Consider the following 20,410-nt stretch of genomic DNA (forward strand, 5'->3'; position numbering starts at 1 on the left):
AAGGTGCGCTATGCGATCATCTCTGGGACCCCCATATATAGGCAGGACAGGGACCTCCGTGTAGCACTCCCGAAAAGTATAGATGATCCAGAGCTGGCTACGCATGTATGCAGCTGTTTCCTGGGACTGTGGCCAGACTCACTGATACAAAACCCAAGGGCAAGTATAGGACCACATTCCTCAGCATGCAGACAGCGAGGTTACTATATGGAGGGGCATTGTACAGGTGCACAAAACTGATGAACAGCCACTTAAACACCTACCATATGTTGGGTAGTAGTATACTTGCACATAGATAAGGCATACAAAAGTTACTAGGCCAAACTAAATATGTGTAGTGCACCATGTAATAAACAGCTGCCGCCCGCGCTGTATGGAGGGAGATAATGGTGCTATCTCCCTCCATACAGGGCTGTCACTAAGGGGTTAATAGTTTATGCAAAATGATCGCTCAAAGCTGTCACTCAAACTGTCGTTTGAGTGATCATCGCTCCGTGTAAATGGGCCTTTACAGTCCTATTAATGGGTAGTTATGTGAGTGGCTGTCCATCAGTATTGTGCACCTGTACAATGCCCCCTCCATATAGTAACCTTGCTGTATGCATGCTAAGGTATGTGGGACTATACCTGCCCTTGTATTTTGTATGAGCAAGTATGGCCGCATTCTGTGATTTTTAAGTTCATATATCCTTTTTTCGTAAATTGTACGTGATATTAGTGTATGGACTTGCAAGAAAATGAGGACCCTTGACGTGGGCTTGTGAGCTTGTGTATTTAGGACAAAATATTATCCAATACTTCGTATTTAGCATTATTTTTACAGTCTGGCTTTAAATGCTGGTGGAGCCCGGGGGGGGGGGGGGGTGTCAATGCCAGTGGGGTCCACTTTTGAGGTGCAAGGCGACCTGCCAGGCTGAATCTTATGTGGCGTCATTAATAGATTGTATACCTGCATGGTGCACTACTCTCATCTGTGGCCTTGCACCCTTTGTATGCCTTATCTATGTGCAAGTATAATACTAAGCAGTCACTCCCCTAAATCTATGGTAGTTATACGAGTGGCTATTCATCAGTTTTTTTTCAGTATGTTCCACCTGTACAATGCTCCTCCATATAGTATGTCGCTGTGTGCATGCTGAGGGATGTGGGACTATACCTGCTCTTGGATTTTGTATCACTGAGTATGGCCGCATTCTGTGATTTTTTTTTTTTTTTTTGGGGGGGGGGGAGTTGAGTTTTGTATCTCCTGGAACTAGTTAAATACTTGACTTTTTCAGCAACTCGCATGGAGGGCTGACCGCATGCATGGTCTCTTCTTCACTTGAGAGCAATCTAGAGAGAAGGGGCCCGAAAGGTGCGAGTCCTAGAAGTGGAACCTACACCTTTCACATATTTCTGGCATACGCTTTTGCTAAACCAGAAGTTTAGATTAGATAGTAATAGCCCTTTAACCTTTATTGTAGCCCTTAGGATTGGTTCAATACGACAATGTTGCCCTTGGACCATGAACAGTTGTGCCCCCCTGTTTTAAAGAATGGCTTCCTAGCTGCCTCTGGTTAGTCCCTTACCATAGTGACAATATCTATATTCTGTCAGGCTTAAAGGTATATTCTAGCATAAAAACCATTAAGCACCTGGGTGGTTCCGGGTGTGAGTTTTTCAATGATTCCAGACCTGTCCGTCCCGTTCTCCACTTTGAAATTAAATATTAATCCTTTTCTATTCTAGGCCTTATTTGATTTTCAATGCATTGAAGGAGATAAAGTTACCTGGAGTCGTCACGCTGCCGAAGAGATTCTGTCAGGACCTGTAAGTAATTGTATTCTCCTCTCCATACTCTGTGCTAGTATTCTGAAGCTGTTTGTTGCCAGGTTTATGTTTTATATGTTATATATAATTTCCAAAACTAGAGAGTCCTGGTAAATAGGCGTCGGAACTTCTGCAGATAATTCGCTCATCCCATTAAGGTGGAAGGGAACATCATGGCCAATACTTCCACCATGTAATAGTCTTCTCATCGGCAATATGAGTGGATTGAACTAGGCATGCTAGAAAATTAACTGTTACTCCCATCCGTTACTAATAGAACAGTTTAAACCCCTAATCGCATATAGCATCAACTCCTATACTACTTACCCAAGTGTATGAGTGAACCAATCTTCAGTTCGAGGGTTGGTTACTCATTAATCGTATTATGGCTCCACCTATATGGCAACTTTTTGGTCTACAGGCACACCAACATGTCATCATGGCAGGTCATCTTTAATAACTCAATAAGAGAGGTGGAAATACATTACTAGGTGCCTTTTTTCCCCCTTGATCCTATAGGCAATGATGTATTGTGTCTTCAGAAAATGTGGTCCTGTGTTTGGTTATAATATCACCATGATCATTTGCACAGCAATTCTCTTTTAAAGGGGTTTTCCAGGACTAGGTCATCAATAGTGGATCAGTGGAAATCCACCGCTTGGATCCCGCCAATCAGCTGATTGAAGTAACAGTGGCATGGGTGACATTTCAGTCTATACCAGGCACGGTGTCCTATATTATATAATGGCTGTGCTTGAATGGGACTGAGCTGCTCTCAGGCCGTTTGACTAACATGACGTCATTGGCCTATTCAATCAGCCGATCGTCAGGGATCCTGGCGGACCCCCACTGTTGATCCAAAGTATATCTTCCGACCTAAAATAATGTCTTCATCATCCAGTGCAATACAGTGTGACCTCCTATGTATACTGCTATGAGGGACTCTTAGAAAGCATATTCACATGTACATAAAGGGGTATTCCAAATCAGACTTTCATGACATATCCCCAGGATCCCACCTCCGGACCTGCACCTATCTCTCCTTCTGGTTGAATGCAGTGGCCATGTGTGATCGGGACTTAAACACAGCCAAGCCAGCTGTGCTATGCTGCTTCCAAAACTCCTATAGAAGTGAATGGGATTTATTTCTGCGGCTCCTAAGTTACTTAAACAGCAATGTTTGCTGTGCTGCGCAATTTCCCTTACTCCCAATGACTTCTATTGATAATATGGGAAAAATAAAGTAGCAACTGTTTCCCTATGTCCCGACCACCCCCAAGCCACTGCATTAAGCTGCTCCAGGGGTACTGGGGACAAGATGTAAGGAATGGATACAGGTGACCCACATCTATCAAATTTTCATGGTTTACCCTATGAAAATGTTATGAAAGTCTGATAGGAATAAAATTTTAAGGCTAGTTTTGCCTTTTTTTTTCTTTTTTTTGCAGCAAAGTTCTTCCCCATAGCAAATCCACCTCCAGTTGGTGCCCAAATACCAGCTATGCTATACAAGGCACGCTCCTCCTCCAGTTGGCACAAGGGGCTACAGTAATAGTATTAAACAGAATAGATCTGGTACACCTGGCTTTTCTGCTGGTGGGAACTAACATAATGTCCTTGGTGTTCAAAGTCAATAAACCCAACTCTTTGCTAACTAGTGTAACGGCGCACATGTCCGAGTCCCTTAAGAATGAAAGCATTAGTATCCCTGTGCCAAACATCATTGACTGACTCTGTTCTATTTAAATGCCATCCAGTGAATGTGCAGTATCCTCTGGACTTGACAAAATCTGTAGCAATGGCCGTATTGTTAGCATAAATCTGTCTTGACCGGCAGCGCCCCGGGTTATGTTCTCTATAGAGATTTTTTTTTTCTCCTCCTCGCAACCTAAACACGGGTTCAGCGCTGAAAGCTCCTCCAGTCTTAGCAGCGCAGGCAACAGGGTTTTTTTTTTTCAATGTGTATAAAATTAGATCAAGTAACCCCTGTCAGCAAAACAATATCAGAACTCATAAATCACTACATGCCCATATTGCCATTCGAGAAACAATAGTCCTTGTAGAACCGCAATGGGGTCACTTCGCGGCTCATAGAAGGTCAAGATCCGCTCTCTCCAGACAGGCAGAACGATACAGATGTTACGAGGTCGAAAACTTGTCTAAAAGTTCTATTTATAAATCCGGCTGTTGGAATCGATTCCTGCAGACACGTCTTGATGGGCCGGATGGGCCCCACGTCTGGCGTTAAACTCTATACTACATGATAAATTGGGTTTTATTATGGTTGGAATGGAACCAGGAAAGGAAGCGGGGGATGTTTTCATAAATAAATGATATTATTTCAGGTCGTATCTTTCCACTTCATGTTCAGAACTAATCAGGTTTGTTTTGATGGATCATTAGTGGGCAGAACAAAAAATGATGTAGCGTTTTGTGTTTTTTAAGCAGTTCTGCGCTATGGGACGGTGATCTGAGCGGTATTTTGTTGCAATTCAGTTGTTGGTTAATGGTCTAAAAAGTTTTTCTGTGCAGAGGAACCTTGAAGAGGTTGTCCCATTAAAGAGAAGAACCCTTCTCGGTTGGCTGCTGATTGCCTCGATCTGTTTCCCAAAAAGCAAAGTCTATTTGGTCAGGGAAACTGCACCATCTAGATATGTGGATGAATGGCCGCCCATGTAATAAGTGGATGACTAGAGTCCACCAAAGCAAGAGACACTTTTATGGTGGCCATACATGTTTGCAATTTCGGCAGACCACCTAATGTGTATGTGATTGTCATGCCGTTTCCCGATCCTTGTTTTTAAGGGAGTTAAGCTGCTTGCCAATGGCGCTGACAGTGGCATATTCCTCCACCCTACTGAGAACACATGCATGCTCGCCTAAATCAAGCATACGTATACATAGTGGGGTCAGAAGTTATTGCTGTCAACCAAATGAGCATTTGGCTAGCAGCTATCTAATGGGGATTAGTTGCTGGAATGTCAGTTTTCACCCATCCAATTAGTGGAAATTAAAAAAAAAACATCCCATTCCTGGAATACCTCTTTAATTTCCTTTTGGTGCACAGGACCCTGTCAACGGTTTACTGGTTGTCCTTCAGTTTTCTGGTAGGTACTACTCACTGTATACCGGGAACACCCCTCAAGACTTATCGTTTGGGAGAAGCTCTGACCCAGTTGCTAGCTATCACAATTTGGCCTATGCTGGACTCGCTCATATCTTTACGCTTGCCCGTTTTCCTGCTTCCAACACAGAAAGTTCAAGAACTGACTGATCACTTGCTGCCTTATATAACCCACCCCTGCCATTGTCCTAAGATAATTCTTTTCATTCACGGCATCTGTAAATAAGGAAGATGGAACAATACCTCTGCATCGCCACCTATTGGTTGGCAGCATTCCTTCAAATCAATGTCAAACCCTTTTAAAGCAAGTCTTTAAGGCAATGATTGGGAATTGAAAACCAAGCCAGAAACCAATACAAGACAGCTGTCTGTGTATGGTTTTCAATTCCCAATCATTGTTTTAAAGACTTGCTTAAAGGGTCTGACATTGATTTGAAGGAATGCTAGCATCCAGTAGGTGGCGCTGCAGATGTATTGTTCCGTCTTCCTTATTTGCATATTACCCAGAGAATCATGGATGGCCTTATCCCTAAGGAGTGATGTTACCCTTCCCAATTCATGTCATCTTTCATGGCTGAATGGTTTATATTTTTGTGCAAGTGTAGATCACAAGTTACCCAAAAAGTATCCCAATAGCAGCAATCCTATATAAAAACAGGTACTTACTGATTATGGTAACTGTCCACTCTGCCACGATAATTAGTGATAATTTAGTAATTTCTCCATCTAATCCTGTTAACTTTTCCATTGAAGAGACTTATTGAAAAAGTCTCTTCATCCACTCGAGCACCGGGCAAGTTCCTTTACATTGTGGTTAAGTGTGTTAGGAAGAGAACTGGAAGCAAGCCGAGTGCATCTCCTATGAAAGCCAGAGCTGAAAAGTAAGAGTGACGTTGAGGCCATAGGGCCAGCTGTCTCATTCTGTCCGACGTTGTAGTACTATGGGGTGAATAGCGGGGACAGAGCGCTGGGAGCCCAGGGCCTGATTACTTGACTTAACCTAACAAAGGACATGGTTCTGGGAGAAAGCTTTCCTGATCGGAGACCTCTGTGAACAGCGTTTGCTACAAAAAAAAAGGGAGCGGAATGTTGCCCTGGTGATTGCAAGGAATCGGATGGCCTTCAGAAAGTCTGAAGAACAATATAGACTTTCTCCTCAAAGTCAAGATCTATCTCTGCTGCATCTAAGGAACTAGCGGCCAGTGCCAGTAAATGTGGAATTATAAAATTATCTTAATAAAGACTTTTTTTATATTCTTTCCAGCACTGATAGGTTTTAGGATCTTACTTTGTAACTAAGGCCTTCTGAGACCTTGACAGGCTTTTATTCACAGCACCGTCTGTGAGCAGCTTTTATTATTGTCCCTGGCAGCTTGCTGGTTTTCCACTGGCTCCTCTGCATTTGGGCAGCTTTTCTTGTTCGCTGTGTCTTCTTCTATATACTACTTGAAATCCATTGCTAATTGGAAGGCAGCCATGCAAGAAGAAAAAGCAAATACGGTTGACAGGTTTTCCATTAATAAACCCCCATCTACCTATCCCTTCTGTTTCCTCTAACTTTGTGCTCAGGATTTATAGTCTTCACTTTCCTCCGGTCTTGTCTTCCACATGACCCGGTGAGCTCTGTTTGATTTTTCTTTTTATCTTATTTAAGAAGGGGGGGGGGGGCTACAGCTCATATGTGTTTTACTATGGATGTTTTTTTTGTTTTTAACAAATGTAATCTTATACAAATCTTGAAGTACTAGTCTTCAGAAATATTTGTCCAGTATGTGGCGCAGGAAGAAGAACCCGGAGAATTCTGGCATCAATTAAATGGCAAGAAATCCAGCATAGAGTATCCTGCCTTCCAAACTGCAGCATTCACTTCCCTCCTGGGACTTCCTACTGGTAGAGGCAGAGAGAGCTGCTTCACTCTGTGCTGTTGCTCAGAACATACATGGAAGTTGTACGTGGGGATGTACGATATTATACACTATCCTGCTTAAAGTAATTGGACAACTTAACAAGAGTCAAAAAGTAATATTTATTTCCATACGTTAATACCAAAATTGATGAAATGATTATCGTTCACAAAAATTATTCATTACGAGTGAAAGAAAACCATCATTGTTGGATCTAAACGCAAGCCGACGACTGAGTGATATACGAGAATTGTTCGCTTTTCGTTCGGCATTCATATTATGCAGGCATACAAACCATTGTTAACTCGTTGGATTTAAACAGCAATCGTTCCGTCCCTCTTATTCGCGAACACAGCAAATGTTAAAAAGACTGAACGAAGCTCTTTTGAACGAGGCAAAGATGTGTCTGCCTGTCTAAGCAGCCTGAACGAGAGTGAAAGTTAGTGGTGACGTGACTCGCTCGTTCAAACAATAATAGGCTTGTCTAAAAGGACCTTTAGTGGGGCTCCTTTGGCCCTAATGACATTGAGTACTCTCTATTGTATACTTTCCACTAATGTCTAATACACTTCAGCTGGTATTTCCATCATTCATCCTCCAAACGACTGGAGGACATTGTTCATGTTTCCTGACCAGACCTTCCAGTTCATCCCAAAGATGTTCAGTAGGGTTCAGTTTAGGACTCTGTGCATCCAGTCGTGGAACATTCATAGCTTCAAACCAATGTAAAACCATGTTGGATTTGTGACAAGGCACATTGTCTTGTTGGAAGTATGGCTGACCATTCCCAGAGTATTGTTACATTGTTGGCAGCACATTATTGTCTAGGATGTCCGGGTACACCTCCATGGTCATGGTTCTTGTCACCACAACCAATGGACTGAGAACATGCCAAGTAAAACATCCCCAGACCATAATTGAACATCCGCTATAGTTAACTGTTGGCACAACACACTGGTAAAAGGCGTTCCCCAGACATCATCCACATCCAGGTACGTCCATCTGATGTAAAGATGGAGTAGTATGGCTCATCACTCCATAGAATGTTCTTCCATTGCTTAATTGTCCAATGACAATGCTCTTTGCACCATTGTAGACCGGCTGATGCATCTTTTGAGAGAATTTGCCAGACTTTACAAAATAAATGGAGGGAAATGCCAGCTGAAGTGAATCAGACGGTAGTAGAAATGTAAAGGTTCCCTTTAAATATACTAATGTGAATACTGTAAACTGGCCATTTTATTAAAGCCCTCCATCTAGTAATGCATTATAATTTGTTTGGCCTTCAGAACTGCAGATCTTCCACAAATCCCATAAGATCCAAGTGATCCAGGAAAACATTCTCCACACCATTAGCAGCATGAACTGTTGTCACAAGACAGGAAAGGTTCGTCAATTCATGCTGCTTGTGCCAAATTCTAACTGTTCCATCAGCACAGTGCAACAGAAATCTGGATTCATCTGACCAGGTGATGTTTTTCTGCAGCTCAGTGATACAATTTTTGCACTCTTTTGCCCACTGGAGTCTTGTTTATCAGTACAATTCTTGACATCCTCCTATGACCCCTTTTCATCAATTACTTGTTTACATTCACAGGATCCATTCTTGTTGGATGTTTTCCTTCGATCACACTCTTCTTGGTGTACTCTTGAGCAGTTTTTGACATCGTAACCCCCGCTTAGTATAGTACCGATGACCATGCCTCGTTCGAAGTTACTTAGATTTCTCAATTTACCCCATTCTAATGTAAACTCATATTAAACTGATCCTCGAAAGATTTATTTGATTTTATGTTCCACTCTGGGGTCAGGGGTTTAATTTCCATGCAGGAAAGGGTCGGGGTCTGTAATAAAGTGTCCATAGAGTGTGCAGCTAATTAAAACCATAGTGCTGCAGCCAGATATTCATCTACATGCCATTTGCAGATTATTATCTGGCTGCAGCTTTGATAATGGTCAGCAGTTCATATATTCACATCACTGTTTTCTAAACCCATCTTGTGCATCCCATAAATCTCTATCCTCCTGTTTAAGACATTATTGGTAAGTGTTGTGCTGCCATGAATGCTCACGCGCTTGGAAAATGAAAGGCTTGGATCAATATATGTCATTTGCAAGGCTACTTTGAATTGATAGGCTGACATGATAAAAGCAGCGATTACCATGAGCCCCTAATGGGGTCTGCATAATCATATCTGCTGATACTCCTTGTCCACAATTCATGTGCTAATACAGCCAGGCACATACGTTGTGTGAGGGCGATATTATCATTCCGAGTCCGGAGTAAAGTGACAGCAGGGATTAGCTAGTAATGCCCGCTTCGTGGAGGCAAAAGAAGTTGTATGTTAATGGATACACATAAACGACTTCTTTTTCTCTTGCTCCATTTAATCACTTTTATTAGCATCAAACATCAATCCTGTCCGCCTTTTATGTCTGCCAGCCAGCAGGTTGGGCTGAATAGTGCTTGGTAATGAGCCGCTTCTATGCTTGATGCCTTGTAATCCACAGAGAGACATCCTCAGACACACTTTCTCCCATTAAAAGGAAAATATGCATTTAAGTATAAGGGAAAGTTTCCATGACAGCTGCGCCGGGTATAGAAAGGAAAGCAGCTATATGCAAAACCCCTTATTTGTAGTATGCCGTTAGCAAGTGCAAAGATTGTTAACTCGTGTGAACGCCTGCTGGATCATGTTTTAAAAAAATGTAATTGCACTTATTTGGGGCTAAAAATCCTTTTTTTAACCCCTTAGTGACGGCCCAATAGTGTTTTTACGTCCTGCCGTTGTAGGACGTGTATGGAGGGGGATGGCGCCGCTATCTCCCTCCATACAGTGCGGGTGTCAGCTGTTTATTACAGCTTACACCCGCGCGCAACCCTTTAAATGCCGCCGTCAATTCTGACAGCGGCATTTAAATCCCCGAACGATGTTTAGGGGTCCCGTACGCCCCACCCTCACCCCCCCGCGGTGAGATCGGGGGAGCCATGCAGGTGTCATGGCAGCCGGGGGCCTTCTAAAAGGCCCCAGGGCTGCCTTGGGAGACTGCCTATCAAGCCATCCCCGTGGGGTGGCTTGATAGACTACCTATCAAAAAGCAGTATGATGTAATGCTATAGCATTACGTCATACTGCAGGAGCGATCAAAGCATCACTGGTTGTAGTCCTCTAGGAGGACTAAAAGAAAGTATAAAAATAAGAACAAAAAGTTTTACTAATTATTTAAAAAAAAAAAAAAAAAAAAGTAATAAAAGTTAAAAAAAAAACCCTTTTGCCATATTTGCAATAAAAAATCAAAATATTAAACCAAAAATATGTGTTTGGTATCGCTGCGTCCGTAAAAGTCCACTCTATCAAATTAATGCATTATTTTACCCGCACTGTGAACGTGGTCCGAAAAAAAAAAAAGAAAGAATGCCAGAAATGCACTTTTTTTTTGTCACCCTATCTCCAAGAAAAAATGCAATAGGGAGTGATCAAAAAGTCAATTGTTTGCAAAAATGGTATCAACGGAAATGACAGGACGTACCGCACAAAATGAGCCCTCACTCAACTATGTCGACGGAAAAATAAAGTTATTGCGCGCAAAAAATGGACACAAAATAATTTTAAAAAATTAAATATCTTAAAAAAAAAAATACAAGTACTACAGCAAAAAAAAACAAACTATACAAGTTTGGTATCGTAGTAATCGTACTGACACATAGAATATAGTTATCGGGTCATTTTTGTTGCAGTTTGTGCGCCGTAGAAACAGGACGCAACAAAAGATGGTGGAATGTCGTTTCTTTTCCATTTCTCTCCACTTAGAATTTTTTAAACGTTTTTCAGTACATTATATGTTTAAAAGTCAAGCCCTCATACAGCGACGTCGATGGATAAAGAAAGGAGTTACGATTTTTTAAAAAGGAGGAGGAAAAAATAAAAATGGAAAAAAGCAAAAAAGCTCCGTCACTAAGGGGTTAACCGTTTTTTTTATTAAAGGGAAATGTTGATGACTATCCTCCGGATGGGTTATTAATAGTTGATCAGCTGGAATTGACCTCTTGGAACCACTGCCGATCAGCTGAATGGGTTTCGCTGTCAAACAGTATGGAGTGGATGCTGCTGCTCTGACCCCTGTGGGCGACATTTGTAACTGCAGCTTGGGGTCTCATTAAAATCAATGGGAACTGCACCTGCAGTTGCAAGCATCGGCCACTATAAAGGGGTTGGAGCTAACTGCTTCCTCTTCGTACCCCTGTTTGTTACGGTGCTGACAGCGGGCACCCAGTCAGCTGACCGTCTGGCGCCCTGAGTGACAAAGCCCAACTGATCAACTATTGATGACCTATCCTGAGGATAGGCCATCAATAGTATTTCCCTGGAAAACCCCCTTTAAATATTTTGGATCATGTTACACTATCTGGTAGCTGCAGCATGCTGTTCACAAGCAAATCCAACATACTAGCTGACTAATGGCTCAGTCTCCAGCACCTCTCTCCCCTGAATAGTACAGTTCAATTGGGTCATAAATGGTTTGGCGATGAATTGGCTTAGAACGTAGAGGAGAGAAGGACTGGAGACCAAGCCGACAAACGGGCAATATAACAGATTTGTGGATTTGATGAGAAATTGCATAGAATTTCTTCAAAATGAGTATTTGTAAAAGACTTAAAGGGGTTGTCAAAGTTTTTAAAACCTGTCGCCTGGTCCAAATGTGAATTAAAAATAACAAATCAGCGGTTACTCACTTCTCTCCGCTTCTCCTCTGCCACCGGCTCTGGTCTCCGAAGTCTTTGTTTATTGGCTGCTGTGACATCCAGTTAATCTGCTGTAGCAGCCAATAACAACGCTTAGCCATAATCGCTGAATGCAGTTATTGGCTGCTGCAGCATGTTTGTAGACTGACTCTAGACAGACTGCAGCCTGCAAAGGGACATCGGTGTCTGGGGACAAGTGGGGGAGCAAGGAGAGACGAGTCACCGCTGATTTGTTATTTTAAGGGAACCCGGTGCCAGGAGTTTCCTTAATTTGGCCAAGCCCTTTAAGGTCCTTTTTTAGGAATGGGACATTTGCCTGGCAATTAAGTTTGATAGTCTTCCCAGCCAATGGTAATCCTTCAGTGGATGGAGGCAGAGCGGGCCAGAGATCTCTTCCGGCTGCCCGCCTCTATTCCCAGTAAACAGGCAGTCATCCATGCATGAACGACTGCCTGTTCATACAGGCCGATCGTCACTTGAGTTTTATGCCTGCCTAAACTGAAAGTCGAACAGTGAATTAATTATTGTTTAGTCGCTAGCAGCGTTTACACTGAACAATTATCATTCAGTTTTACACAAGCCAGCGAGATACTGAACGATAATCGTGTGTAAAATGGCTCTAAGGCCTCAAGTGGCATCTATACAGAACTATACAAAAGGTCCCGGCTGACTTGTATTGCTGAGCTATGTAGGTATCTTGTGTGCCGTCATCTGGTACCTCCATATGCAACCATGTCTGTTGATGGCAATGCTTGTACAGGAGAAACCCTCCATAATAAGGCATCCAATAGAACACGGCTCCGATGTTTTTTGGTTTTTTTTGCTGTCATATTTATACAGAATAAACTTTAAAAATCAGAGTCCTATGGAGGTGCAGCAGGGGCGTAACTATAGAGGATGCAGGGGATGCGGTTGCACCCGGGCCCAGGAGCCTTGGGGGGCCCATAAGGCCTCTCTTCTCCATGTAGGAAGCCCAGTACTATGAATAAAGCATTATAGTTGGGGGCCCCGTTCCAGGTTTTGCACTGGGGCCCAGGAGCTTCAAGTTACGCCTCTGAGGTGCAGTAAGGTCTTACAGTAATAGGCCCTAGGACTTAGTAATAGTAGGCCACAGTACAAAGGTTTGTATAAAGAGAACTTGTTACATTGAGATTGCAGTCTATTCTGCAGGCATGATGTTATAGAGCAGGAGGAGCTGAGCAGATTGATATATAGCTCGATGGGGAAAGATTCAGTATGACTTGGAAGTTCTTCATTGAAACCTCTGCTTCTGGGTTTTTCGAAGTCCAGTGGGCGGCCCTACCAGTGATTGACGGCCTTCCCTGCATGATTGTACATATGGAAACTGCGATCTCTCACTGATAGGACCGCCCACTGGACTGCTAAGCCAAAAATGAATAAAATGCAAGTTTTACTGAATTATTTCTTACAAAACTATCAATCTGCTCAGCTCCGCCTGCTCTATAAGATGATGTCTGCAGATTGAACTGCATTTTTAATGTAACAAGTTCCTTTATTAATGGGTTTTATGAGATGGCGAGGCAACAGATAACCACCGTATAAAGGAAGAAAAAAACATAATAAATGTCACATGACTGCTGAGGCCAGTGATTGGCTGCAGCGATCATGTGAACTATAAACTGTACATAACTGCCACAGGAGCTTCCGGCACTGGGCTGGTCCGGACCAGTAGTGCTGGAGTAATGGGACATTTGAAAGATGTCTGATTTTTGCTTTCCCTTTCTTTTATACCCTTTTCTATCTGCTGCCTGACCAATTTTCAGAAATCTTGGAAACCCCCTTTAAGCCAAGATATTACCTTGGTTATATTTAAGAGCTCCTCATTAGACTACAGTTGACTGCTTCTGTGTTGAAATGTTGGTGGTTTTACATTCCAGTATGTAGGCACATTACATCTGCCTCATTGATATTGAAAGGGACTCAAAAGCTCTTGCCTAAAAGATTCCTCTGTGGTGATTGTTCAGTGGATGAAAACAAGTAATGAAGTTTAACAGCATTTCCTTGCCAGTTCTTAGGAACTTCGAATTGGACAATGGTTACCTTCTATATCCAGCCTCTTACAGAAGCTGATAAAATAATGCTGAATTTGGGAATCCACTTAGGGGCCATCCTTCCCACTTTTGGCTACGTCCCTGGTACCATTTGAATCTCCGAAAATGGGATTCACATGGAGCCTCAGGGCAGAGCCATAAGCTTTCATTGCTCAAAGAGATGCCAATAAGGTTTCCATTTGAGCAGTCTTCTGGCATTTGTGCCGGACAGAATGATGTAGTAGACTGTAATTCTGTTCAGCATAAATGCCGGAAAGGAACGGAAGCCTCCTCAATCGGGAACCGTATTGGTCTTCATATGAACAATGAAAACCTATGACTCCGTCCTGGAGTTCCCTTGGGACGTTGCCCAAAATTGTAGCATGAATGGCCCTTTACAGATACATCTACTGACTTTATGACTTCTTCAAGGCATTCCTAAAAACTTAGAAACTACTTGACCCCTGGAATTTGTCCAATATTGACCTATGATGACCAGGATTGCTGACTGTTTATTTAGGCTTCATTGTAGCTATTCATGGATATTGACTGTATAGTAAAATTAGTATTTGGCACCAAACTTACACATTGCTTGCTTTGTCATAAGAAACAAAAGTTAAGTTGTTGTCATCTGCTGTGGTGCTTGTAGGAACATCTGTGTCTAACCATATTATTCCATATATACCACATCATTATACACAAGCAACTCTTTTTTCCTTCTTAAGGGCACAGTGTTGTATGGCAGTATTATATTATTTGAGGCAGTTTTTGGAAGGCACTTTGGAATGTACCATTGCTTCTAGATGGTACATTCCAATGTGCCTATTTTCATAAACAAAAAATCTGCCTTTTGGGGGGGGGGGGTATAATTGTTTGTGAACTATCAAGATGGACAATGATTTACTGATGTCTAACAATTTGTCATTTGGGCTGAAGCAAACCACTCAGGATCCTGGGCAAAGGTGCTATCTATTGTAGTATTCGAAAAGATATAGGTAGTGTTAAAGCGTACCTAGTTTTCAACAGGTTTTCCAAAATACATTAAGTTCTGATTTTCAGGTGGTCTGCCCCATTTTTCTGCTGTTTGCTATCCACTATCAGGCAGAGAGGATGTAACAAGCCTACCATTCTGCCAGTAGTTCACTGTCCTGTACTTTCTTGCCCTTACTTTTCATGCTGCATTGCGCTGTCTCTGGTCCAATCAGCAGGGAGGCAGTGTCCGAATGCCCACCCTTCTGCTTTTCCAAGACAATTCAGGCATTTAGAGACATTCTGCCCAAACGGTTAATAAAGCCTACATCTGGATTAACATTGTAGGCGAATTGGATATACAGTCCTGTGTACAAGTTTTAGGCAGATGTGGAAAAAAATGCTGCAAAGTAGGAATTTTCTTCAAAAATAGAAGACGTCTGACTCCAAATTTATTCTGCAGCAGGACAATGACCCGAAACATACAGTCAGTAACCACTATCTTCAGCATAAAGAAGAACAGTGGGTCCTGGAAGTGATGACCTGGCCACCACAGAACCCTGATGTCAATAGTATCAAATAATCTGGGATTACACGAAGAGATAGAATGATTTGAGCAAGCTACATCCACAGAAGATCTCTGGTTAGTTCTCCATGATGTTGGAACAACCTCCTGGCTGGGTATCTTCAAAAACTGTGTGCAAGTGTTCCTAGAAGTGAGGCTGGTTTGAAGGCAAAGGCTGGTCACACCAAACATTGATTTAGATTTCGCTGTTTTGCATTTTTTTAATTGACCCAAAAAATTATTAACACTTCTTTTTTTTTAAACCCTTCTTACTCTGCAGCATTTTTTCCACACTCGCCTAAAACTTTTGCGCAGTACTTTTATGACTTTGTTTCAGCCTTACGCACTATGGTACTATGTTGCAGGCATAAATCTTCGTGATGGAACCCCTGAAATTTCGACTTGGGGGTTCAATAAGAAAATATTAGAATCCTGATCAGCCCCAAATACGATGTCCCCAGCATTCTATGATGTGTACTATAATCCTACTTGTGACTGAATGAGTATTGCTTGTTACTTCAATGTTCAGTGGCTTCTCACTGCTATGTTTCCTTTGTGACAAACACAAGTCTAACTTGGTTCTTTTTCCGTTAGTTTTTTTAGTGTGCGTGTCGTTAGATGATTTTTTTTCTGCTTGTGGGTATTTGATAATTTCTAGGTAGACGTTTTCAACAAAGTGTAAAGAGGCAATGAAGCGCGCTGAGCGATCAAAGGAAACTCTGGTTCTCTCTTTTCTCTTGACCCAATATCGGAGGGCCGTCCTATCAGGTAGAAAGACTCGGCGTCTGTATAGCGGTAAAATACTTATCTGTGCAAAGCAGGGAGCGTTCTGAACATCTTCACTTGCTACAAAAAACTTCAGCTGAATACCACTAAATTAAATAAGCTGCACGCGTATTCATTTAGTTGTATCTTAAAGGGATGTATTGTAATAAATGGCTATCTCGGTCGTGTCCTTTGGCTCGCTCTTGGCTGATGATAATGAAGTAGGCTGTGATCTGGAGGGGACGACCTTGAGACATGTAAGATTTACCGTTAAATGCTAGAGGCGTAATGTACAAATCTGGGGCTCAGATGCAAAAATCTGTATCAGGACCGTCCTCCACTATATGTGCAATTTATGGTTCTCGCATTAGTTCATGTGACTGGGGACATTTCGGGACACTTAGACATTAGTTTCAAAGTGAGACTGCAAGCACCTCATTGCATATACAGTACATATGGAAAATGCCCACAGCGATGCCGCTGCACAGGAATACTTCTACAGTAACTGCACAGAAGCTGAAAATAAGCATTAATGTCACAGGAAATGGGATAATACGCACAATGATGTCACAGTAAAAGAATAATATGCACGCAGTGATGTCACAGCGCAAGGATAATATACGCACAGAGATGTCACATCACAATGATAATATACACACAGTGATGTCACAGCACAAGGATAATATACACGCAGTGATGTCACAGCACAAGGATAATATACACGCAGTGATGTCACAGCACAAGGATAATATACACGCAGTGATGTCACAGCACAAGGATAATATACACGCAGTGATGTCACAGCTCAAGGATAATATACACGCAGTGATGTCACAGCTCAAGGATAATATACACGCAGTGATGTCACAGCACAAGGATAATATACACGCAGTGATGTCACAGCACAAGGATAATATACACGCAGTGATGTCACTGTACAAGGATAATATACACGCAGTGATGTCACAGCACAAGGATAATATACACGCAGTGATGTCACAGCACAAGGATAATATACACGCAGTGATGTCACAGCACAAGGATAATATACACGCAGTGATGTCACAGCACAAGGATAATATACACGCAGTGATGTCACAGCACAAGGATAATATACACGCAGTGATGTCACAGCACAAGGATAATATACACGCAGTGATGTCACAGCTCAAGGATAATATACACGCAGTGATGTCACAGCACAAGGATAATATACACGCAGTGATGTCACAGCACAAGGATAATATACACGCAGTGATGTCACAGTACAAGGATAATATACACACAATGATGTCACAGGAAAAGGGATAATACATATGTGATGTCACAGTACAAGGATAATATACACGCAGTGATGTCACAGCACAAGGATAATATACACGCAGTGATGTCACAGCACAAGGATAATATACACGCAGTGATGTCACAGCACAAGGATAATATACACGCAGTGATGTCACAGCACAAGGATAATATACACGCAGTGATGTCACAGCACAAGGATAATATACACGCAGTGATGTCACAGCACAAGGATAATATACACGCAGTGATGTCACAGCTCAAGGATAATATACACGCAGTGATGTCACAGCACAAGGATAATATACACGCAGTGATGTCACAGCACAAGGATAATATACACGCAGTGATGTCACAGTACAAGGATAATATACACGCAGTGATGTCACAGTACAAGGATAATATACACACAATGATGTCACAGGAAAAGGGATAATACATATGTGATGTCACAGTACAAGGATAATGTGCATAATGATGTCACAGTACAAAGGATAATACACACACACAGTGATGTCACAAGAGCATGAAAAATACATGCAGTAATGTCACGGGAACAGAGCTAATGCACAAAGTGATGTCACCAAGCAGGCATAATACACAATGTTGTTACAGGAACATACCTGCAGTGATGTCAAAGTACAGGGATAATACACACAATGATGTCACAGAACAGGCATAATATATGTGATTGTCATTGGAACGTGTAACATACCTGCAGTGATGTCACAGTACTAAGATGATAAAATATAGTGATGTCACAGGGACAGGCATAATACACATATAATGTCATAGGAACATGGAACATACCAGCAGTAATGTCACAGAGCAGGGATAATACACACATCGATGTTACAGGAACATACCCACAGTGATGTCACAGTTCAGGGATAATACAATGATTTTTTTGTACGGGGATCATGAAGAGGGCACCATGGTAATGATCACAGTGAAGTAAGAACACCTGAATTGTCACAGTGTAGAGAAGAATCACACCACTATACAGGGATTTTGTACAAAATGTTAATGACAAATCAGAAATAACAAACATACTGAAGTCATAGCACAGGGGTTATGATCAAAGTACAAGCACACGAATAATGTGTGCAGTGAGCTTATTTCTGCAGGAAGCGGACAGCTCCGTTCCTACTGCAGTGGTCAGGCTTGGTATTGCAGGACAAGTTCTCAGTTAATTTAGTGGGAACTTTTTCTGTAATTCCAAACAAAGCCAATACAGTGGAATCGAAGCTGTCTGCTTCCTGCAGAAATCCGATCATTGGATGAGCACAGTGGCTTAGTGAACAGCTGATTTAATAGGGGTCCCGAGAGGCGGAGCTTTGCTAATCTAATATTGATGACCTATTCTACGGATAGTCCATCAATGATTTTCAACTGGACGCCACCTTTAATCAACATCAATCCTATAAGAGCTCCGTTCTCACAGAAACTCCTAATAAGTAGGAATGCTGTCTTTGGCTTGATTATTGAAAATAACTATACCTCTGCAATGCCACCTATTATAGGGCAGCATTCCTGCAAGCTAATGTTAGACTCTTAATACAAGCCTTGTAACAATGACTGGGAATTGAAGGCCATTGTCATTGTTACAAGGCTTGTATAAAGAGTCTAACATTGACTTGCAGGAATGCTGCCTTCTAATAGGTAGTGCTGCAGAGGTATTGTTCCATATCCCTTATTTGCATATTACCCAGAGGAGCATGAATGGCCTTATAAGTCTCCACACTCACCTTCTAGGTGCTCTCCCTAAGGAGAAAGATAGCATTCCTGATAATCAACTGAAACATGGCTTTACTGTATTTTCTGCTCCTGTGTAAATCACCAAAGAAAGTTTTATGGCGGTTGCACCCGAGCCTAGGAGTCTTTCTCCATATAGGGCGCCCAGTACTATGAATAAAGCATTATAGTTGGGACCCTGTTACAGATTTTGCATTGGGGCCCAGAAGCTTCACGTTACGCCTCTGTTTCTAACTATCACCTCCATCAAGTTGGGGCCCATATCAGATGCAATAGTAGGTATGTACACCTCTTTATCTACATGAGGACTTTTAGCTGGCAAGGGCTAGTCCTACACTGGACAATTCATTCCTTAATCTACTGTGCATATATCTGATGGCATTCTACTAGATCTATCACAAGGGGAAACTATGTATTACCACTTGCGTTCCAACCCAACCGGCATTTGCTGGCTGGCTGTTGTCTACGTAGGTCATTTTCTGTCCATTTTTGGTGTTTACTGCACAGTGCAGGGTTATCGATGATTTTCAGGTGCTTCCGTACACATCCGGTATGGGCAGCTTCAGCCTCTGTATAACATATCGGTATATTTTCTGCTTGTTAACTTGTATAAAATCCTGGAAAATTAGTGCTTTTTTGGGGTTTTTTTAATAGTTCTGATAGCATAAAAGATAGAAACTGATGTAGATGTTCATATGAAATTGAAGTGAAAAGTACCTGAGAGAGTAAACCCCTGGCTTGCGTTCTGAGCGTGGTGCATTATGGCAGGTCGTGTATAAGTGGAGCCAGCGCTGGAGTGACTCAGTACCACTTAGGTTTGATGAATGACGGCCTGTAAGTGGAAAGTGCCTCCATAAAGCAGACTTGGCAGAATACAGAATGATGAAAGTGTTCGCTAATCGCAGGAAAACAAAACTGACTTCTGCGGTTCTAATATAGTCCTAAAACCCATGGAAAAGGATCGTATACAGCACATTCGTGTACTGTCTGCCTGCCAAAAGGGATACTTTGATGTACCGTCCTGGGAGCTGGGTTATTTCAGAGTTTGCATTCTATATAAACGGACATACACTAATATGTGCCGTAGTTGTTGGTGGATAAGGGTTAGATTCATAGTGCCGGTCGTACCGTAAAGCAGTCATGCATTTAACGAGATCTAATTGTATGATCATGGCTCTTCTCAAATCACAATTCGCTTGTCCTCTAATGGTCTTCTTGATGTTGCAAGGGTTTCATAAAACATAGAGATGGTAATTTAAGGGGATTGTCCAGTCTGGGATAATTTGGCCTCTGATTTTGGTTACCCGTGAGACGAGGCGATCTGAGGAGTTCCTATGATCTACCGAGGAACCGCAATGTAAGTGGTCATAATGGGGTAGCCACAGAAATCGGTGAGCCTCCATTGCTTCCAGTGGAGACTTC

The 20,410-nt window shown here is 42.1% G+C and overlaps 1 protein-coding gene across 2 annotated transcripts in view; it reads left to right on the forward strand.

The window, feature by feature from the left end:
- The window catches only part of LZTS2 (leucine zipper tumor suppressor 2), a 126,491-nt gene that overhangs the window by 57,909 nt on the left and 48,172 nt on the right, over positions 1-20,410 (forward strand). For both annotated transcript variants that reach the window (XM_066600933.1, XM_066600932.1), the window contains exon 2: positions 1,729-1,809. Coding sequence is in view for 1 of the 2 variants with exons in the window: in XM_066600932.1 (XP_066457029.1) it covers positions 1,729-1,809 (81 nt within the window). In the remaining variant the exon portion in view is untranslated. The remainder of the gene's footprint in view (positions 1-1,728; positions 1,810-20,410) is intronic.

Source organism: Eleutherodactylus coqui, chromosome 4 (genome assembly GCF_035609145.1).
Source record: "Eleutherodactylus coqui strain aEleCoq1 chromosome 4, aEleCoq1.hap1, whole genome shotgun sequence".
In the NCBI taxonomy this organism is placed as follows: Eukaryota; Metazoa; Chordata; class Amphibia; order Anura; family Eleutherodactylidae; genus Eleutherodactylus; species Eleutherodactylus coqui.